Here is a 21572-nt window from a genome sequence, read left to right on the forward strand (position 1 = left end):
ACACAAACTAAAACAGGATCTAGTAAAGGGTTGAAATTAATAGGTCACTAAAACACTGATGTAATAAACAGACCAGTAAATGTGTCGTATCATAAACGTATGTCCTATATTAAGCTTAAACATAATGCATAGTTAATAGAGAAGGGAATATGTGTACTATAAACTGAACCAGACTCATGGTAGGCTACCATGCTTTGATACAAGAAACACAACCAAGTAGAAACTAGCAATATGTTGAAATTACTAGGTTGATGAAACAAAACACTTCTGCAACCACATGTTATAGACACTGCATAACCATGTATACATCACATAAACAAAACAGGAGTCATGGTAAACTTCTATGCTCTAAAGTGGCCTGTAGAATGTTTAATTGATATATGCTAAAATGACACAAGACACATAAACTAAAGCAGAAACTAGTAATGTGTGAAATTACTATGTTGTTAAAAACAGTCATAACTAACAGATTAGTGAAACGTGCCTATGGTGCTGTTTAAAACTTATGTTACAAGCTTGGTTAATAATAATTCTATCAAAACAGCATGAAATACAAATAAATTAAGCATAATTATCAAGTAGCACTTCAGAATTTGCTATTAAGAGCTCCGTAGTGGATGGAGTAAATGAATAAAGTCAAACATATGCTCAGCAGTAATGACCTTGTGTATGATCAACGATAGCATAGTGGGACAGTGGTCCTACATGACAAAGTACCAACAAGTGACAAATCTCTCAAAATATTGGCAGAAATTGTAAAATAAAGCATATAACCTGCAGTAGATCAATAAATCTGCATTATAAATGCAAAATCAACATTGGATGGGTCCACAGGAAATGGACTAGATTGTCAGAGACTATTGCATTGCGTGTGTCTCAGGACACAGTGAAGCTAAAAACTGGCAACACCTGGTGGTATCAAGGGGAGGTAATGGGCAAACGTTACTGCCCTTTGTCTATCTAAAAATAGACAATAAGACGATTTTTGTCTTTTAGCAGGGCTGCATTCGAGAGGTAGCAGGCTAATATTCCTAACCCAATGTAATTGGGGAATGTATTCGAAGGAGAAATAAATTAAAAACTGATAGGCTGATTTGTGATTTACTCCCCCAGAATAAAAGGTTTTGTTTGTTGGTTTGTGGTTTTAAGGCACAGCAACACAAGTAGGTTATTTAGTGCCAAGTCAATTGGATTACAGGTTTTTGGCTACGGATACACCATGTTGGTCAATACTGGTTGATCCAATGGTCTCAAACCTGCACCCTTTTGTTCATATTTCAAGTACCTAAACCACTGAACCACCTCACATTCTGCCTCCGTTAACTGCCTCTTATGAAATGCTGGAGGACACATTAATACTGTTCTTTATGTCCATGCAAATTGGTGATCATGGGGTGGTGTGTTCCTCAACAGGACTAATGCAACCTATTAGGACTCTGACCAAATGACACAGGAATATATAAAAGTTACTTATTAATCAATGTGCAAATTTGATGATAACCCATAAAGATGGGCAATATTTGTGAAGAATATCTTAAAAGGTAATGTAAGAAGGACAAACGACTTTGTGACCAATAATTCAGATCTCTGCAATTGTGAAACACAGGTATCTATCATAAATGAGTGATAGAGGAAGGTCACTGTGACCTTCTTTGGTACTAAGGATCAGTAGAAGTAGGGGTGCATCCATTTATCAAATTTCTTGATTGGAACATAAACAGCCTCCAATAAATGAAATGTTACATGTAATACTAAATTTTTAAAAAGTATCACGGAGACCTTTTTCCAAAGAAGATGTAGAACTTATTCAGATGCATCTATTCACCAAGCTTCATGATTCCTGATAGGATAGTATGCATATAACATGTCAAAAACTTGTATGGTCATGGACTAAATGCAAAAATGTAACGAAAGTAAGTAAAAAATAAATTGCAGGTTACAATGTGCTTCTCTACTGTAAGAGTGTGGTTGTAACAGAGATGCATACGATCATCAGTTTCTTGATTAGTACATGAACAGTTCATGAGAAAATGAATAAAACACAAAATTTTATCCAAGTCAATCAAGTATAAAATATGGACCAGAATGACTGACTGATGAAATAAGGGAGTCATACTCATTAAGGTTCATATCCACATAAACTTTAATTATTCTAGATGGATAATATCAAAGCATGTCAAACGACTTTGGCCATAAACTAATGCAAACAAGAGTCCCTCAAATGGACCGATGCTCTACTGGCTAAAATTCATTTCCAGAAATTCAAGACAGGACAATTTATTATTTCTGACTGCTGACTGATGAGACTATCTATGATATTCTTGAGAGCTAAAATTTTAAAATAAACCACTGTGATAGCCATACTTGATGTAAGACAGGCACCATTTTTATCTAGGTCAAACTGGACACCAATAGAAGGTTCTTGGTGAAAACCCCATGCTGACATTAGCCCAAGTCAGTAAAGCATGAAAATATAGGTAACAGTGACCTATATTATTTATTATTGTGTAGAACTCAACAAGATGCATTAATCAAGAATGTAACCCAAACATAATGTACAAAGTTATCCCCCTTATCCCTTTGCCAGCATGTAGCTGCAATGAAATCCACTCAAAACTGTTGCTAGAACTTAGGAAGAAAAAAAGAGCTGAGATTCAATGATTGTATACAAGTATATGCTTGTCTATGTCGGGACACCATCCTTGACAACTGAGGTAGAACAATAGCTCTCGTTTACTTTGTACAGGTGAGCTAAATGCATTACCAATAATAAGACACTCCTCCAGCAAGCCAAAGACATGTCCATACACTATCAGCTTGCCAATCCTGATGTCCGCTGGAATATGTGCCAGGACACGGCCAACAAATGTCAGTTCACCATCATGTCGCTTTCGAACTCCTCCCACCTGATTGGTCAGCGCTCCCACCTGCAGAAATTCAATACAAGGTATTTAGCAAGAAAACTGAGCAACACTATACCAACAGGATGTGATGTGATGTAAAGACATGGATGACACTATACGACACCTACAGGATATGATGTGATATGACGTAAAAGACATATGTTTCATATGATGTGATGCAAAAGGTATGGGTTACACAAAATGACACCCTTACAGGGTGTGATGTGAAAGACATGAGCTACACTATACGACACCTCCATATATTAGTCACCAGTATAAAAATATGAAATAAAAATTCTAATCCTGCACATAGAGCAGAACTATAACATTTCACAGTGGCAAATTGAACAGACAACTTCCATGGCCTAGTGGTATGCCTTGGATGCAGGAGGTCATGGGTTTGAACCTCAACTGAGTCATACCAAAGACTTATAAAAATGCTATTAACAGCTGCCTTCCTAAGCACTTGGCATTAAGAGGTTAGTGTTATGACTGGTCAGCCTGGTGTCTGGATAACATGACTGGGTGAGACACCATGCTACTTGTCTGCCTGCAAGGCAGCATAATGTCCCATTGCTAGACATCACTCTAAATTGACACACTGTAGACATCATAGCGATACGACTGATTTTTTTTAAAAAGCCATGTTAAAAACCCAAATATATAGATATATCTCTCTCTTGCACACGTGTGCGCACACGCACGCACGCATGCACGTACGCATACACACACACACATGAACAAGATGCAAGGCGATGACCTGTCAAGAATTTAGCCGCAATGAGAAGAACACTACAAACCTCTTTCAGCGTCAGAATGTTCCTCTCTATGTCATCAAGGTTGGGAGGTGACAGGGCAAGGGCTAATATCGCCTCGGGTTCACCCAAATCCAGCAGCTTTACCTGAAGAATCAGCCTGTCAAGAGGGCTTCTCTGAAAATACAGGTACGTACAACATGATTACTGTTTCTCAAACTGTACACGTGTTTGTAAATCTAAACTACAGGCAAATTCATTACACACATAACAAATGCAATAATAAAATGTAAAACATTCTAAACATGTATCTGAAGATATTTACTAAGAATTCATATTTTTCTCTAGGCATTACTGACTTTTGTGGATTTTAAAAACCAAATGAAACACACATCGACTTATGAAGAAAATGGGACCCTTGTTCCCTCAGTGGTATATTTACTAGTTTCAGAACCTAAGAAAGCACAATCATCTGCAAAACAATGAAGTGATTTCCATGAGGAAATAAACGTGAATACAACATAGACGGAGTTATAGTGAATATAATATTTTCCTTTTAGTTAGAAACAGATTTGCAATTGATGGATTAAGAATGAATACTACAGAATACTAAACTATTCACTTGTAAGTTACAAACAGATTAACAACCAATTTATTCACACTGTGTAAAATAGTAACCAGGGCTCAGTAAATCAAACCTTCTTAATTTTATCATAGATTTTCACTAGTCAATCCTTACTGTTAGACAAATTTTCTAAATAATGAACTTGCTAATATGGATAAAATCCAAATATATTATGGATGCCAAAAAATCCTTACAAAATGTCAGAATAATGACTTTAACTTTACTTTTCAGCACCAATTAGCACTAAGAGGTTAGTGTTAGGACTGGTTGGCCTGGTGTCAGGATAATGTGACTGGGTGGGACATCATGCTACATGTCTGCGGCATGATACCCCAGTGCTAGGCATCACTATAAACTGCCATGGTGCAGACATCATAGAGATATGACTGTAAAATTGTTAAAGCTACATTAAAAATCCAAATCACACCAATCTGTTATGTCATTACTTAAGTTCTTTCACAACCATATGCACAAAAGGTACAAAGAACCCTAAAAATTTCTTAACAACTATAGTATGGCTTTGTGAATGTCAGTTTTATCCAAATACATTTTTATTTACATTCTTTTTATTACCATCAGTACCTTGATATAGCCTTAAACATGTGAATAAATTAAAGTCCATGTAAAAAAAAATATGTTTGGTTCTCTAATATCTGACTTTAAACAAGCTTTTGATTATCAGAATCCAAAGACTGTCAATGTATCATTTGCAATGCTATGATCCTTGGTCCTATATTTTCAACACTTTCTAAACCTAACAGCTCAAGCTCTGAACCAAAAACCCAGATATGATACACTTGGGAGTACACTTACATCAACGAAATATACACTTAAATTTATATACTTCAAGTACACTTATATCTATTTACTTGGAGCACACTTATATCCATATAACTGGAGTACACTTACATTTACGAAATGATACCTGGAGTACACATAGATCAGTAGTAATATACCAACATTTTTCAAGTTAAAGTAACTGTCAAATTTCAGAGCATGAGTTAGATGCTAGACAATTCTGGAGATTTGGGACCTGGTCTTTTACACTACTGAAGATATATACAATGAACATTTAAAGCAGACACTTAATAAGCAACAAAAATATATCAATTTAAAACAAACCTGCATTTCTGGCACACTGTAGTCTGGAATACTATCCTGCCAAAACTTGCGAGTGATCAGTCTATAAACACGACCATTGGAAACACGACCAGCTCGACCTGGTTTGAAATTTATACTAAAATAGTTATGGGCAGTATTTCAAGAATATCAACTTGAACATTTAAGCACAGGTTAAAATATAAGCCTCCAAATTCTAAATTTTGTATGTCCAATATGAGGCACAATTATGTACACTTTCCTTCCAAAATCAACTTATTAAATATGCTCATTAAAGGCCTTGTTAAATTGTACTCCATTGGGAAATTATACGATTAATCACTAAAATATATGCTGAACCTGCATTTACTTTTTGCTAGAAAGTGAAAATCTTTAACCCTGTGCTGACTCTAAAAATACCATAACATTGACCATAATCTATATTGAGGGTGGGTGTATCTGCAAAAGCAATCACTATGTTGATCTTCTGCCTATATGGGATTGGCAAAAACTGTGCCTATTGAGGCAAATGAATTTTACTATATGATAACAGAAAGAGTTATGAATCAACAATATTCGATACCAAAGAAATGCCCAATGTTTTAGAATTGTGTGGAATGTCTACTGAATCAACAGAAACAAAGTTCAATAAGTGATCTCTGAAAGACAGTGTGTGGCCCAAGATGCAGGTGAAACTAGGAACTCCTAGCATATCAAAAAGCAAGAATTATGGCTTTTGAACAATTTTAATAGGAGATCTTAACATAAATGTCATCCTGAAGCCACTGCTATGGTCACCACTGGAGAGGTGATACAGTACCCTCTCATAGTGCCTCACACTCAAAATCAGTGTGTCATGAAGTTAGTACATGATACAGCAAATATGACTCTTAAAAATGCTCTTAAAACCCAAACATAAATATTTTGATGTTCATAGACACCACAGATTATACTGCCTTACAGTGGGACTGTCTAATAATGAAGTGCATCATGTATTTATTTTTACTACCACTTTATGAAAAGGGATCCATGAGGTTATTTGCTTATACTTTGAATAGTGTTATAATGGAGGGCATTATAGTGAGGGAGTATTATATCTATATATCACCACTGACAGGCCAGGCCATAAATAAGTCTCAAGCTTCACAAGTTTATGAGCATTGCTTAGATATTATTATATATATTCTCACATAATTAGACCAGTTCCAACTGGATCAACAAATGACTTTGTGATGACAGCTTTTACAAACACCAAAGTTTCACATGCAAATTGAACACATTTTTCTTATAATATAATTGTGTGTTGTAAGTACTCTAAACTACCATATTATGCAAAGCCTTATAAGAACATTCATGAAAAATTGGTAATTACCTTCAAATCAAATATTAAAAGTGGAAAAACAGAAATATGTTCACAGAGCATTTAACCAAGCTGTGCGGCCAATGTGGGTATGTGAGAAAGCTTGCCAGTAGCTTCTTGTGGGTCAGTGGTTCTTTTCGGGATTTTCCCGGGTTCTTCCTCCAGCATTAATACTGGCCGCCATGTATAGCCTATCATGTGCTGAAAAATGGCGTTAAACCCAACAACAACAACCAAGCTGTGATGACAGATGCATGGAATGACATGGAAAATACCAGATGTTCTTTCCACATATATGGCTTGGCACAGAAAAGCCAATAATTATCAGAAGTTAGTGAATTAGTGATTACATGGTGAGAATTTGTGTTGGATAAATGATCACATGTCTGGGCTGATAATTTTATTCTTGATCTCTCTGTTCCTTGACTTTTGAGAATCAATACAGTATATATTATTGTAAATTATTACTATGGTAAATGTATCTTCCTATCAGATCACATTGTTTCATTTCTCATTTCAACCTATAGTTTTATCATCTTCATGGTTCAACAAATTTGTTTTGATGCAACTGATATAAAGCCTGCTGTACTTTTTCAATGTAATAACAGCTGGATCCAGAACTTTAAAATGTAGGACCCAGACCTCAACCTTAAGAAATGTTCAGCTGCTGCATATGATTTGCTATAGCATGGTTACAGTCATACAGACCTTTTCTCTGTATGCAGCTTGCCTTGGATGTCCACTGGACCTGCAGACTGGTGTAGTTTGTCTCAAAGTCACACACTTGCTGCTTGGTTAAACAAAAGTCTATCACTGGAACAGGAAGTAAAGTTGCTTTATCACTAAGTTTATATATTCTGTACCATAAGTAATAAGAATATACACAGTGAAATTTGTCCAAATTAGATCAAAAGGACATAATAAGTTTGTGAAAAATAAAAAAATATGTGCCCTTTTGTGGGAGTCTTCCTTCTTAAGCTTTGTTAACATTTATGTTATTAACCTTAAAATATAAACTTAGTGACAAATCAAGATTAGATGACATATGGACATCTCTACTAAATCAATTCAAGTCATGAAATATGACAACTGAAAACAAATGACAGGTTCACAAAAAAGGGAGAAACCAATTTTGGGAATAAAATGTTTAAAAAAAAAATAATTGCTTAACCAGAATGTGCTAGAAGTCCTTCCAAGCCGTTTTATATCGATTCTCTCTGCAAGTTTATAGTGATAAAATAAACACATCTAGCAATTGTTCTCACAAAGATGGCATCATAATGTAATAATCTACCTTTGTGCATTGATTTTACAAAAGCCGACATCCTTAATGACTGTACAAAAGAAATTCTACTTCATAAATCTTCCCATGATAAGCATAAAGCTTCAAATTTCCCTTTGCACTGTTATGTATATTTAATTTGTTTATTTGTTAGTTTTAAAAAAATTTTTTAATTTCATTACATGCTATTGTAATGTAACATTGTATGCTGCATTTGACCTTGTCCAAAACTGAGTTCATTTCTGCTTGACGGACTGACTTTTTTAATTTTATTTATTGTAAACAACTAATACATAGCAAAATTATTCTCTCTGTGTAATCAGGATCATTATTAATAGAAGAGGTAAATATGTTTATCTGGGTCAAAGTTTTGATGTTTCCTAAGTGAATTATACATAATCCAGGTTACTGTTTTGTAAACATCAGGAAAGTCATTTTCCATTAGGTAATGTTTATTTTATATAGAAAATGCTAATTGTGACCTGAGGTCAAGTAGAGAATTATATTATCTTGTGATTGTGAGGACATTAACATCTAGCACTTTCAAATTGTATATTATATGTTGTGACAAGTAGTTTTTGGCTGTAATCGTTTTTGTTCAAATTACTGAAATCAAGTGGTTATTTTCTCTGGAAATACAAAAGTACTCTGATAAAATTCTTGGATAAAGACATTCATTGGAATTTATACTGAATTCAAACCTGGAATTATATTACTGTGATTCAACAAAAAAACTGTTGACACATCAACACTCTATAAGCTATAACCGACACATCATCGTCTTCAGTTTTTGGATTTCTTCTGGACTTGTATTGTGTTTTATTCAGGACTTTAAACTACTAGGACTCGTGTCTGCAATTCTTGGAATTATTTTGGGATTTAATTCGCAATACCTTAAATATTTTTTTCTCATTTTCACTCTGTATTCTAGGGAAATAAATATATTTGTTAAATTTGACAAAGCTTGCTGTCTTTCGCTCTTTTCTGTTACTTATTTTAAGAGCTTAGACTCGTAACAGCACAAACTTACCATATTTTATATCTGGTACCGTAATTGAGCTCTCAGCAATGTTAGTTGACAGGATAACCTGAAATCATAAACTGTAATACATTAATAAAGAGATAACTAGAACTGTGACTAGATATATTTTCTAATCGCAAGACGTAGGAATTGTTAAAGTATGAAGACTATTAAAATAATTAGGTTTAATTCAATATCAAAATTATCCATAATTTATTATCCAGATGTTCACTGCAGTGATCCTCCTCTGGCATGCACCTGCACACCCCGATAAGTGGCCACCCAGCTTTTTTACAGCCAAAACCCCACTGGCACCAGCAAGTTTATGTTCAACAGAACCCTTTAACTTGGTCACCCCTCTAACATGGCCATCAGCCAGCATATTACACTGTAGTACAAAAAGTTTAAAAATTGACCACTCACATGCAGACTAATATTATGGCTGGAAATCTAAAGCTTATTTGTTCATTTTTAAATTCTGCACAATCATTTGTTCCAACATTTCCACAAAGTATGTAACATTAATTGATACTAAGAGGTACTTCATCCAATTATCTTTACTGCTGTGTGTTCAATGGGTACCAAATTTTGCCACTTTGATAATTAAAACTACTATTACCATCAATAATTATAAAAATGACAAAAAGTATGAGCTGAGAAGCAAAGTATTTCTCAGCTCAAGTCAGTATTTTGTTAAATTATACATAGAAAATTGTTAATGGTTTCCAACTTACCTTTCTGTATCCCTCCGGTGGAATGTTGAAAACTTGAGACTGTTCTTCTAATGTTATCGTTGAATGAAGTGGGATAATAACCAACCTGAAATTTTAAAGATTAAATCCATCTGAACTTAAATGTAGCACTAATTATCAAATCTATTCAGAGAGTATTGTCAAAGAGGATGTACTAACATGCTTAATATGAAATAAATGATTAGAGCAAGGTATTCATAACTAAGCAAGTAAAACCAATTTAGATGAGGCCATTAAGTTTACTACTGCACTGAGCTCAAAGTGATACCATGTTTTATTCAGAATCAACTAGACATCATAATTAGTTAGAAACCTCATGTTAATAAGACTTTCCATTCTGGTGGAGTAGCAATTACAAATTTTCAAAATTACTACTGAAGTGGCCATATTGGATGTCTGAGCACCACTATTTTCATTTATGACTAACTGGACATAGGGATGATTATGTGTGTAAAGTTTCATGGTAATCTTTCAAGTAGTTTTTATGAGAACCAATAACAAACTTGTCCTAATGGATAAACATGTTGCAGGTTAGATGACTGATAACATACAAAAGGCATATGACCAGTAGAATTAAAAACATTTATTAAAAAATTTATGTAGATATATGGTGGGGCATGCCAACCCATCCACCATAATATAGCAGAAGTATAAACAACAATCCAGATCTTTCATCAATAATACAATCAATATTTTTTTGTTTAGATTTCATTCCTTGAGATTTATTATGTCATTTATAAATTTTTTTCCACTCAGAATAAAGGAAGCACTTGTGCATATGCAACAGAAAAAGAAATTAAATACATAGAAAGATGGAGAGACAGACACTTACTGATGATCCTGTGCCAGATTCTGAAGTTCCTCATCAAGATCGATAATCTCTCCAATACCTAAAATTAATTTCTTACAGTTAAGATATATTCCTCATTCCTCAAAGAATCCTGTAAAGCAACTATATAGATTAAAAACCACACAGACAGACAGACAGACAGACAGACGTACGTGTGTATATATATATATATATATATATATATATATATATATATATATATATATATATATATATATATATATATATAAGGGAAGTAACTCTTACAGATTAAATACTCTTACCCCTGCTAAGTGGACATGTATACTAGAACCAGATGTTTACCAGTTTAAGCCTTAGTGAAATCTGTAACAGTATGCACATTTGTGGGCTATGGTGGGAGAGGATGATATTAATGTAATTGGGTAACTATTTTCAGAGAAACTTAACTTACTGAAGAAAAAAAATCCTTCCTCCATTCAATACATTACCCCCATCATATTAACATTAGAATAGGTAAAAATTCTGCTGCTTTCATGGATAATAACATAAAAATTATATCTATGAGCAGGTCCTATGCTACAAGGAGTAGGCCAAAGAGCTGAAGAAACTCCATCACTGAACTGAACATCCTGTTGGCTGTCGGATGCATGAATGACACAGATAATGTATTTGGGTGGAAGATGAACCAGGTTGATATGCATCAGAAACTCCATATCTAGATGAATGAACTGTTAAGAAGGGATAAGATCCAACTTCTCTACACTGACTATCTGCTAAGAAGCTTGTAGAGAAGCTTGTTAATATTATCAACTAAAACAGAATTTACCATCACCATGAAAAGGATGAGGTTGATGCAGAATGGAAAGGCACAGAATTGGTACACTACCGCTTGGCAGCCAATGTGAAGGAAACTGAAAAATACTGTTTGAATCTATATGTGGCTACACTTGTTGGTCAGATCAAGACTTTTCACAAATTCATTACTCTGCAAAGATGAATGGACCTTGTTTTCTCCATCTTGAATTTTGGGTCAGTAATAAAGTGACTGAGCCTGCTATGACCAGTCTGAATTTCCCATTGGTTTTGTTACCAGAAAAGTGTGGAATAAAACAAAGGGAGTCTGGTTTCCAGACTACCTCCACCACCTGTTTTACAACCCAATGCCTTTTCTCATCCTGTCTGCCTTTGTGTGTTAATTTTGTTTTCTCTCCCCTCTGCTGAACTACCTGCAAAAGTTATGGGCATATGGCTGCCTATAATTCACCTAGTTACAGAAAGGTTATTATTTCTGAGGATTAGCCCCCAGTTTTTTGACAAGGATCATCCATTCTGTGGTACAACTGATGAGGTTGTGAAGAGACCTGGGCTTGCAAGGAGAAATAAAGTGGCAAGAAATTCCTGCCTGCTTTCAGACCTTCTCAATCTGGCACCTGAACACAAGGACAGAACCAAATGGAAAGAGCAAAGGGTTGCCATACTGTTGGATTTAAGAGAAGACTGCCAGAGAGCATATCTTGTTAACTGATCAAGGTTCCATGAGGCTTTTAGAAAGTAGTAGGCAATCGACTCAACAACAACAACAACCCCCATAAAAACTGGCCTATAAATTGCTGTGGTCACAAGTCTTATACAAGAGACACCTCATGAATTTTGACAATCTTTGCTGATTGCAGCAAAAACATGAAGGACTGATGTTCATCATCTTCATCTGTATCCAATGAAATGATTTACTATTAAATAATAACTCCATGTACGTGCATACAAAACATATGTCACTGCATTATATACATTACTGGGTCGCATGTACAACAAGGCTTTAGGCATTATATTTTCAGCTGTTGGGGCAGCCATTGTTTTTTTTACTGAAAGTGGAGACTATATGTTAATGTCGGAGTCAATCCAGTCTGCTTGGGCTGCCTGTGTTGGGCAGTGTGGTAGCTGTATAGCTGTTGAATTTGTTGGTGCTATTCACTTTTGAGCTGTGAAGTGTTTGAGCTGTGCTGTCTGATGTGATGGAGCTGTTGTGGAAGCCATTATTTGACTGTTTGATTTTTATGTGTGTATGTTGGGGAGCTGTCGGTACTGCCTCTATTTTCAGCTGTAGAACTATGTGGAGGTGTGGTCCTAGCCATGCTGCTGGTTTGGATACCAAGTAGTGATTCTATACAACCTGGTATGTACCTGGTGTGCTGCTGTCGGTAGTAACATTTGGCTCGGAGGAAGATAGTGGTTAACTCATACTGAGTGATTAAAGCTCGGGACCAACGGGTCTGCAGGGAACAAAGGGGTCCTAGGGCTCTTTAGGCAAGCTGGGTGGGTAAACCATTTGCAGTGGCTCCTTGACCATCTGACAGTAGTGGCTGTCAAACGGATACCAAAAGATATCTCCCACCTTTGCGTTACTTATCATTATTACTCTTTGAGCAAATACCATCATTTTTGCTATCGTAGCAAACACTGTCATTGTTATTTGTGTGAAAATCATAATCATTGTTACTTTGATAGTCATGGTCATTTATTTGAAAACCCTCCCTATCATTATTTGAGTGAAGATCATCACTATCAATATTTGAGTGAAGATCATCACTATCGATATTTGAGTGAAGATCATCATAACCATTACTTAAGTGATTATTTATTGTTTTTGTTTTTAATTTCCAGTCATTAGTCATCCATGTTGAGAGATCCAAATATCATTCTTATTTAATTTCAATTCATTCATTATTGTTGACTATTCTTTTTAAGTTAATATTGTGATTCATTTCAGTTAGGAACAATACCATTTTCTTTATATCAGTTTCATTTTGTGTGCATCATAGTGTTAAATCCATTGTTGGAATTGATGTCCACGAGCTTGGTGTCAAAATGTAATATTTTTCAATCACTACGTAAATAAACATCTTGTTCACATAATCGCTCTTAGTGTCTTCACTATAATCTGACCCCAACCTGGATCATCCTGTTACAATGATAACAGTATTGACTGCCAGAGGAGGGAGGCATTCAAGCAGTGGCAAAATTATATTCTACTGTTCAATTACCACCAAAGAACTTAACTCCATCCTTTCTATGGTCCAATCAGAATGATGAAATAAGTCTGTGTCAACCCCTTCATGGACAGGGTCACTCTCCTCTTGCATGATGTGCATCCAGGGTTATAACATTCGATTTGATGATGGCGTGTTCTCAGCATGCTTAATACCGTCATTACCTCATGGATATGCTACTACACCCAGTGGTGTTATGTCCAGCACAGAGAGTGGTCCACCTTAGGAATGTTGGTCCTACTGATGAAGTTTAACTCATTCAGCCCCCGAGGATTTTGTCGTTTTTGCCTGCAATGTGTGTAGGAAAGACATTTGGGGCTCTATTTCTGAATACATCGTAATACATCAGTTTCAACAGATTTTCCATGAGACTAATGCCTAGTTGTATTAGAAACATCATTTTCCATTGGTTATTTTGCTTGCGCATGAGCAGAAGGTTACAAGTTGGAGTTCTTTTTTTTTGCTTAATGGACCCATCATTTTCATATGGAGACAGCTCTTTATTCCAAATGCCCACCTTATCCTAGTTTTTGCAAAGTTTCACCTGTCTGTGTGCAGTTCAGACCAGTCTGCCTTAGATCTGAGGCCAAAAGGTCTAAAATCCGGACACAAAATCGCATTCCGACCATGAGCGAATTTTGGGTGAAAAAAAACCCCGGGTCCAAAAAATGAGGTTTTCCCCTGTGTATTTTGTAGTGCAACTAGAACTTCCTGATTATTTGGTATCATTTTAGAGCTATATCTGTCTGCTTTTTTGTAATACCACCCATGTTGGTGTATGTTATGACCTTGATGCTGCAGAGCTTGGAAAAAGGGTACAGTCTCATCACGCCTACAGACGGGATCGGGGCCAAATCGGTTAATGTTGTTTCAGTGGCAATACGTCCTTGCACAGGTAGGGGCTAGGACTTGTGCCTAGTGGGCTGCCAAACTGGGGGGGGGGGCAGGGGGTGGACAAAAATGTCCCATTTCCCCCAAATTGCTTGTAAAAAATAACTTTGAAGACAGATCTTGTTGAATTATGTGCATTTTCTACATTTCCAGCAGAGATTGTAAGGAATCACCTGCCGTAGCTTTGATGGGATCAGAAGTAATCACTGCTATATGTGCCATTCTGGGTATCTGCCAAGAGTGGAGGCAGAATCTCAACATCTCCCATAAAACTCACCAAACATTCTGAATTTTGATGGGTACTTTGTGTCTGGATGATTTTGAATGTGCCCTTTCTTTTCAGCCCTTCAACTACCTTTTAAAGATGTCGGATCACACATCTTCTGTCCAATAAGCTCTCATACAATGGGGTGTGATGATGTACAGTTCATGCAGGCAAGGCAAAATTCATGATTATCCTCAACAATTGTATAATACTAACATTTCTTGCACATACTCAACATCTCTGAAATTATCAAGAAAAACAAGTGCATACAATAAGTAACAAATCATTCAATATGGCAAACTAGCATTAACAAAACACAAGAAATGCATTAAAAAAAACCAAAGTTTAAGAATGCAATACAAAAATACCAGTAAAACCTGAGTATCACATTCTGACATCAAATGGACAACAACAATCAGCATTAAATAAGAATAAATTAACCAGAAAAGACACATATGTTGTATATCAACCTTCTGACTTCTTAAATCACTGGAAAAAAATGTTGGATGGTCTGAAAATATGATAAATTGCAATAGATTCTCAGAGGCACAGTTATCAGTTTGAGCGAAAGTTTATACTGGTAAATATCTGGTATATGGGTGGCCACCTAGCGGGAACAAAGGAAGTTAATCTATACGAGTTACTTCTGCTTGTCTATATGATATACAGATGGAAAGATGTTTCTTCATCTGCCATGGAGGGCTAGATTTTGAGGTAGCAGAGGTGTGTGTGCGATTTGGATTTTTAATGTAGCTTTAACAATAATCCAGTCATATTGCTACGATGTCTGCAGTGTGGCAGTTTATAGTGATGTCTAGCGCTGGGACATCATGCCGCAGACATGTAGCATGATGTCCCACCCAGTCACATTATCCTGACACCAGGTTGACCAGTCTTAACACTAACCTCTTAATGGTGAGTGCCAAGCAAAGCAGACTTCCTAATGTTAATGTGATCAGGTTTTGTATTTGATGGAGAACCTATGTGACAGATGCCCAAACATGGAAAAAGATTCCTTGGTAAGATCCAATACAAATTTTAACATTCACGTTGTAGTAAAGAATTGAATCTGGTTATTTTGCCTCACAGTCAGGGACATGTACCACAAGATTAAAAGGTCTGGGCCAGCAAGGCTGGTCCATAAATGGCATCCTGCAGTGATTTCTATAGGATTTTCATACACATTTTCACATGTATCATTTTCGTAAGATTTTTAAAAATAATTTTAAGATACGGCATTTGATAACAGTCCCTCTAACTAGAACTCTCATAGAATGCTTAAGCAAAGATGTGTGAGAAATATCTTTTAATGAACAAAGATAAAACCAGAAAGGTAGTGATCATGTCTTATGACATTTGCAATGTGTCATATGCATTAGAACTGCACATTTTTTTTACTAAAAACAGCATGTCTGCCATGGTACAATCTCATATTGTTGTTGTTCTGGGTTTGACACCTTTTTCAGCAGATAACAGGCTATACATGGTGGCCAGTATAACTGGTGGAGAAAGAAGCCAGAACAACCTCAGAAAAATAAACAACCCACGGGAAGCTATTGACAAGATTTCTCACATAACCACACTGGCTACACCTCATACCAAGTGGAGTTGGTAAAATGCTTTTAATAATTAGATAACTGCAAAAGTCACTCAGTAAGAGCTTGATTATGGCAGCTGATCTAAATATCAAGCACTTGCATGATCAGATTGATCTTTGTTAATATTAATGAACATTAAAGATTTTCTTGTACTCATTACGAACTGCATGCATGCTTATTTTTGAAGGTGGGGCTGAGGGGAATTCATTAATTTGTGCAGGGACTCACAGGTCAATGAGAAAACACTGACCACATACTCTTAAACATTACTATCCTCCCTCTTGCCTTGAGATTCCCATCCACATCTCACACTGCTAAGTTCTAACACTTAAAGGTGGTAAAAACTGTGTCACATTGCCAGTGTCATAGACAACTGAAGGTAATTTACAGGATCAAATGTTGCTGAAAAATTAAGGATAGCCACCATCAAGAATCAAACCCAGTGTATGTATTTCAAGGTCAGATGCTCATACCACAAAGCTGGAAGGTCTTGCACAGTTATACTGGTTAACAAGTAACCTAGTATTTCTGGACAACAACTGTCCACCAGATAATATTAATATTATCATACTGTCACCAGTGTACACTCAACAACACCATACAATAAGGTACAGGATAACTATGACATTTACAGTGGCCACCTCCAAGTGATAATAAATAAACCTGAAATATTTCATTTATAAAAATTTGTTTTGGCACATTACATATCTCTGGAACAGATGTAAAGACTAATGGATAGATACTATATAATTAATGTTCCTTTGCTATTTGCTGAATTGCCACAGTGGAATTAAAAATCAAAAAAAAATGCTGGAAATTGAACTTACCTGGCAAAAACACTAGAACAGTTCCTCTGACTGGGGCAAAATGAGTCTTGCTGGCCCTACAGATGGAGAGAAACCAATAATTAAAATTGTTGTACCAACCGTTTGACTGGTTAAAATACTTCTTGTGAAGTTATTTGCTTATAACCAAAGAAATTCTGTATTCACGTGTCCTTGTATGGTTTGACATTATTTATATACAATATTTAGAATAGAGTTCAGTCATTATTCTTGATATTTGTTATTTTTTTTTACAATTTGTAATTATAAGAACTGAACTTTACATTTTAGAGGATTCGTAACGTCACAAAGTTTTGAAAATTGATTAACATTATGTTACAGCCCTTCATGCAATGTGTAATGAGTTCTGCAGTTTCAATGACCTCATGAATCCTGTAATATATAAATTTTAATTCTCGAATAAGCACAGAATTCAAAATTTCATCAAGTTACTTTATATGATCAGTTTTTAGCTGAGAAGACCTGTTTGTCATGTAACTGGTGGTTCTGAATGTTTTGGTTCCATGCAACAAACACTGTTGAAAATGGTTACCTAACTGTTTGGAAAAATTTTTGGTTGTACTGGAACACTAATGATGCCTGAAATATGCAAAGTTTGGTTGGATCAGAAGTCTAATGATGCCTGAAATATGCAAAGTTTGGTTGGATCAGAAGTCTAATGATGCCTGAAATATGCAAAGTTTGGTTGGATCAGAAGTCTAATGATGCCTGAAATATGCAAAGTTTGGTTGGATCAGAAGTCTAATGATGCCTGAAATATGCAAAGTTTTGGTTGCCTGGAGAGGTTAATGATGTCGAACGCAAATTGGTGGTGCAAAATATAAGTTTATTCCTAAGTTTCATATTGCCACACAAATTATTAGTAGTCACTATATCTTTCCACACAGATTAATAGTCACTGTATCTTTACACACAGATTAATATTAGTCACTATATCTTTACACACAAATTAATAGTAGTCACTATATCTTTCCACACATTAATAGTCACTGTATCTTTACACACAAATTAATAGTAGTCACTATATTTTTACACACAAATTAATAGTAGTCACACTATATTTAAAAAAGGACTTTACTGCAATTTTTTTTATTATTCTAGCTAAGTGATACAATTTGGATTGCTATTGTAATAAAGTTGGAGTATGCACATTTGGTTATAGTGCCCTGTTTTAAGGAATTCTTAGATTTGTGTGATTACTTGTATGATTATTGGAATTCGGCGCAATGGAAATATCCTTAGCCCCAAATAATTAGCCAATTATTATGAGCAAACTTCATAGAGTGAAGTGTTAGTGAAGTTCCATGATGCCATGGTTCACTAGTAGTGAATTTAGGCCAAAACCGAATGAATGTCCCTGGAGTAAGATAGTCCATATTAAAATCTAGTGGCGTACATTGGTGGTGTGACTGCAGTGGCAGTATTTACAGTAGGAAACCAGTAAATTACACAAGGAATAAATAAGAAGGGACTCAGCAGATGCCATTTATGTCACCATGGTGGCAAATGTGGTGCAGTTATATTGGCGAAATGAGCTTGGAAAGCATACATTGACTGGCCTAAGGTGGTGGAGTTAAAATAGTTCCCAGTGTTAGGGGATACTCATCTACTTTCTATGGCTGGCAGTATGGAAACCTGATGAAGAGAAACCATGTAGATGCGCGGTTGATAAGACATTTAGCAGGTTTTTTTTAACTGTGGTCTTGCATTAATTAGAGTAAAGTTTATGTATAAAAAGGACACATTGGGCTTTCCAATTTACAACTGAAGTTGAATAGAAGTGTTTGGAAATTTGGGGTAAACTTATGACTTCTAACGGGAATCATGCCAGGGTTTGACAACTGCTCTGTCAAGTAAAGACCCCTGGCTTGTAACACTATCATTTCTACACTTCAAAAGTTTCATGAATGCAAGTTATAAGTTATCATTTACATTTATTACATTGTTACCCAACGAATCTTAAATGGCTTAAATCTGGCTTTTGATACAGACGTTCAATCCACATTTCTGTACCACACACCCAGACTGGAACAAATGAAGTGTTTCCTTTTGATGTCTGCACATCAATGTTATTAAATGCACTGACAGGAACTTTTACAAACCCATTTCATTTTGAATTTCATTCACATCGTAAAGCTAAATCAACATGGAAAGTGTAAAAGAGTGGGTATGCAATAAATACACAGTTGCACCCATGTCTTGTTCCTAGCAGCTGAAAGAACTCACCTGATATTGCTTATGAATAAGTTTTGGCCTGACAGTCTTGACATATCCCTAAGCCATATCCAACTCACTCTTTCTGCTTGCTTGGAACAAAGTACTATTGTACTTTTATGTATAAATCAAGTCAGTCATGGGTTAATTTACAAATAGGCAATAGTGTTTGTAAGCCGTGGCAATAATTGTCAGTCACCTCAGAGTGCTGTGATTGCATCAAGCATTTTTTGATCACAGTTAAAAGCCATTCACTGTCTTATTATAAAAAGTATCTTCAGACAGGACACTGATGCTACCTTTCAACAGTAGCAATCAAGCTGAAGTATTTTTTCAAATATTATACATATTCCCAGAAATATCAGAAACAGAAATGTACACTTGTACTCTTACACTGCCAAATATCATTTCAATGAATTTATGAAACTACATAATTTGGGTCAATATTTTAAGGTCAATATTTTTTAAGGACATACCTATTGTATCACATGTTAATAATCCTCTGAATTACAATTCTTACCCTTGTTCTTTTAATTCCAGCTTGTCAAACTCCTGAATAAGTCGAATACAGAGGTTACGAGATTGAGGTGAAATCTCTGGTAAGGCCTCATCTAGTGGTGGGATCTGAAGGAAAAAAAGATTTTTTTCTGAAAATTATTCACACATATTAAAATCAGTTCTCCAATTACTGTGTGACCCTGCTATATAGCACGCTCTCCATTATAACACGAATTTGTGGCATGGCTCCCAAAATTTTATATACATGTAATTTTCTTGCACAAAAATAAAAATCTTTCTTAAAGTATGAAAAAATATAAAAAGTTTATTATCATTTTGGGGTAGAGATTGTGCATGAATAATACAAGACGATCGTGGCGTGGCTCCTTAAATTTTATATGTATATTTCTCGTACACAAAAAATGTTTTTTCTTCTTAAAAGTACACAAAATAACATGTAAAAAGTTTATTCTGGGATCGCGTAGGGCTTTGCAAATGTCGCAAATGGCTATTTCTGTTTCCTTGATGGAGGCAAAATATACCATCTGGCGATTATTTTTACTGGCGACAGTGTTGGGTGTTTAAACTTGTATATAAAACCATTAAGAGTGGAGAAATTCATAGGCCCCATAAAAGGAAGCTGCAAGCTTGATATAAAATGCACTGAAAGTTATCTGTTGTTACATAAACAATTTCTTTGTCCATATTGACAAACCATCTTAACAGTGTATTGTTATATCATAATCTGCTTATGTTGACGTCAAGCATGAGTATTGCATGTTGTGAGATATCCAATTTTTTGTTGTTGATATTTCTGGTAGTGGAGATCAACAGGACGAGGCACTATCTCGTAATCTATCTTTCGTCAGATTTTTGGCTGTTCACTAGTAATTAATATATTTACACAGACTGACATTTGTATATAGATAGCAAGTAAAATTCCTCTTCTTCTCACTCAGAATTAAATCCTTCAGAATGCTTGCATTTTCTGTACTAATCCTTGTCATCAGACCAGAACACCTGCATCTACATTGTCCGTTGACCCTTTGTTAAATTTCTGATGCATGCGTGGAAGGCAACATCACTCTACCACAAATGTAGCCTATAATGGCTATTAAAACAATCAAATATCCGGGATATAATTTGCAATTACATAAATTTACATAAAACAACTGGTGTCATTTATGGCTCATTGATTTCTAGGTCAATAAAAATATTTTCCAGAATCTGCAACAAGTTGATATAAACTAGCTGAAACATAATAAATTTAAAGCTTTAATTCCTGTAGAAACAGCCATGTAAAGCTTTGCAAACATAACCGTTTTTCTGTTTTGATTGTCTGTCTTGTCTATGTTTCTGTATTTGTCTTTGAAAAAGACTCATTCAAGAGTTGAAAGCACTCAGGCTAGTTAGATAAAAAATTTTGCACTATTCGTTGTCAGTTTATTTCATATATATATATATATATACACACACACACACACACACACATCTGCAAACAGTAAAGATCATTTATGCTACAATGAAAATGAGGATTGTTATAAAACATTACATTAATGAAAAGAAAAGATTACCAGATTATATTAAAATTTATTGTTTATTTTTAA

At 35.3% G+C, this 21572-nt stretch overlaps 1 protein-coding gene across 4 annotated transcripts in view; it reads right to left on the reverse strand.

The window, feature by feature from the left end:
• The window catches only part of LOC149771585 (ATP-dependent RNA helicase TDRD9-like), a 158119-nt gene that overhangs the window by 93548 nt on the left and 42999 nt on the right, over window positions 1-21572 (reverse strand). For all 4 annotated transcript variants that reach the window (XM_089948313.1, XM_089948312.1, XM_089948316.1 and 1 more), the window contains 9 exons: window positions 19988-20091; window positions 17236-17291; window positions 10629-10686; window positions 9779-9863; window positions 9054-9111; window positions 7450-7554; window positions 5406-5503; window positions 3704-3835; window positions 2765-2927 (listed from right to left, as the gene is read on the reverse strand). In XM_089948313.1, coding sequence (XP_089804439.1) covers window positions 2765-2927; window positions 3704-3835; window positions 5406-5503; window positions 7450-7554; window positions 9054-9111; window positions 9779-9863; window positions 10629-10686; window positions 17236-17291; window positions 19988-20091 — 859 coding nt within the window. The remainder of the gene's footprint in view (window positions 1-2764; window positions 2928-3703; window positions 3836-5405; window positions 5504-7449; window positions 7555-9053; window positions 9112-9778; window positions 9864-10628; window positions 10687-17235; window positions 17292-19987; window positions 20092-21572) is intronic.

Source organism: Sinohyriopsis cumingii, unplaced genomic scaffold, assembly GCF_028554795.1.
Source record: "Sinohyriopsis cumingii isolate HCF-2022 unplaced genomic scaffold, ASM2855479v2 utg001752l, whole genome shotgun sequence".
Taxonomy (NCBI): Eukaryota; Metazoa; Mollusca; class Bivalvia; order Unionida; family Unionidae; genus Sinohyriopsis; species Sinohyriopsis cumingii.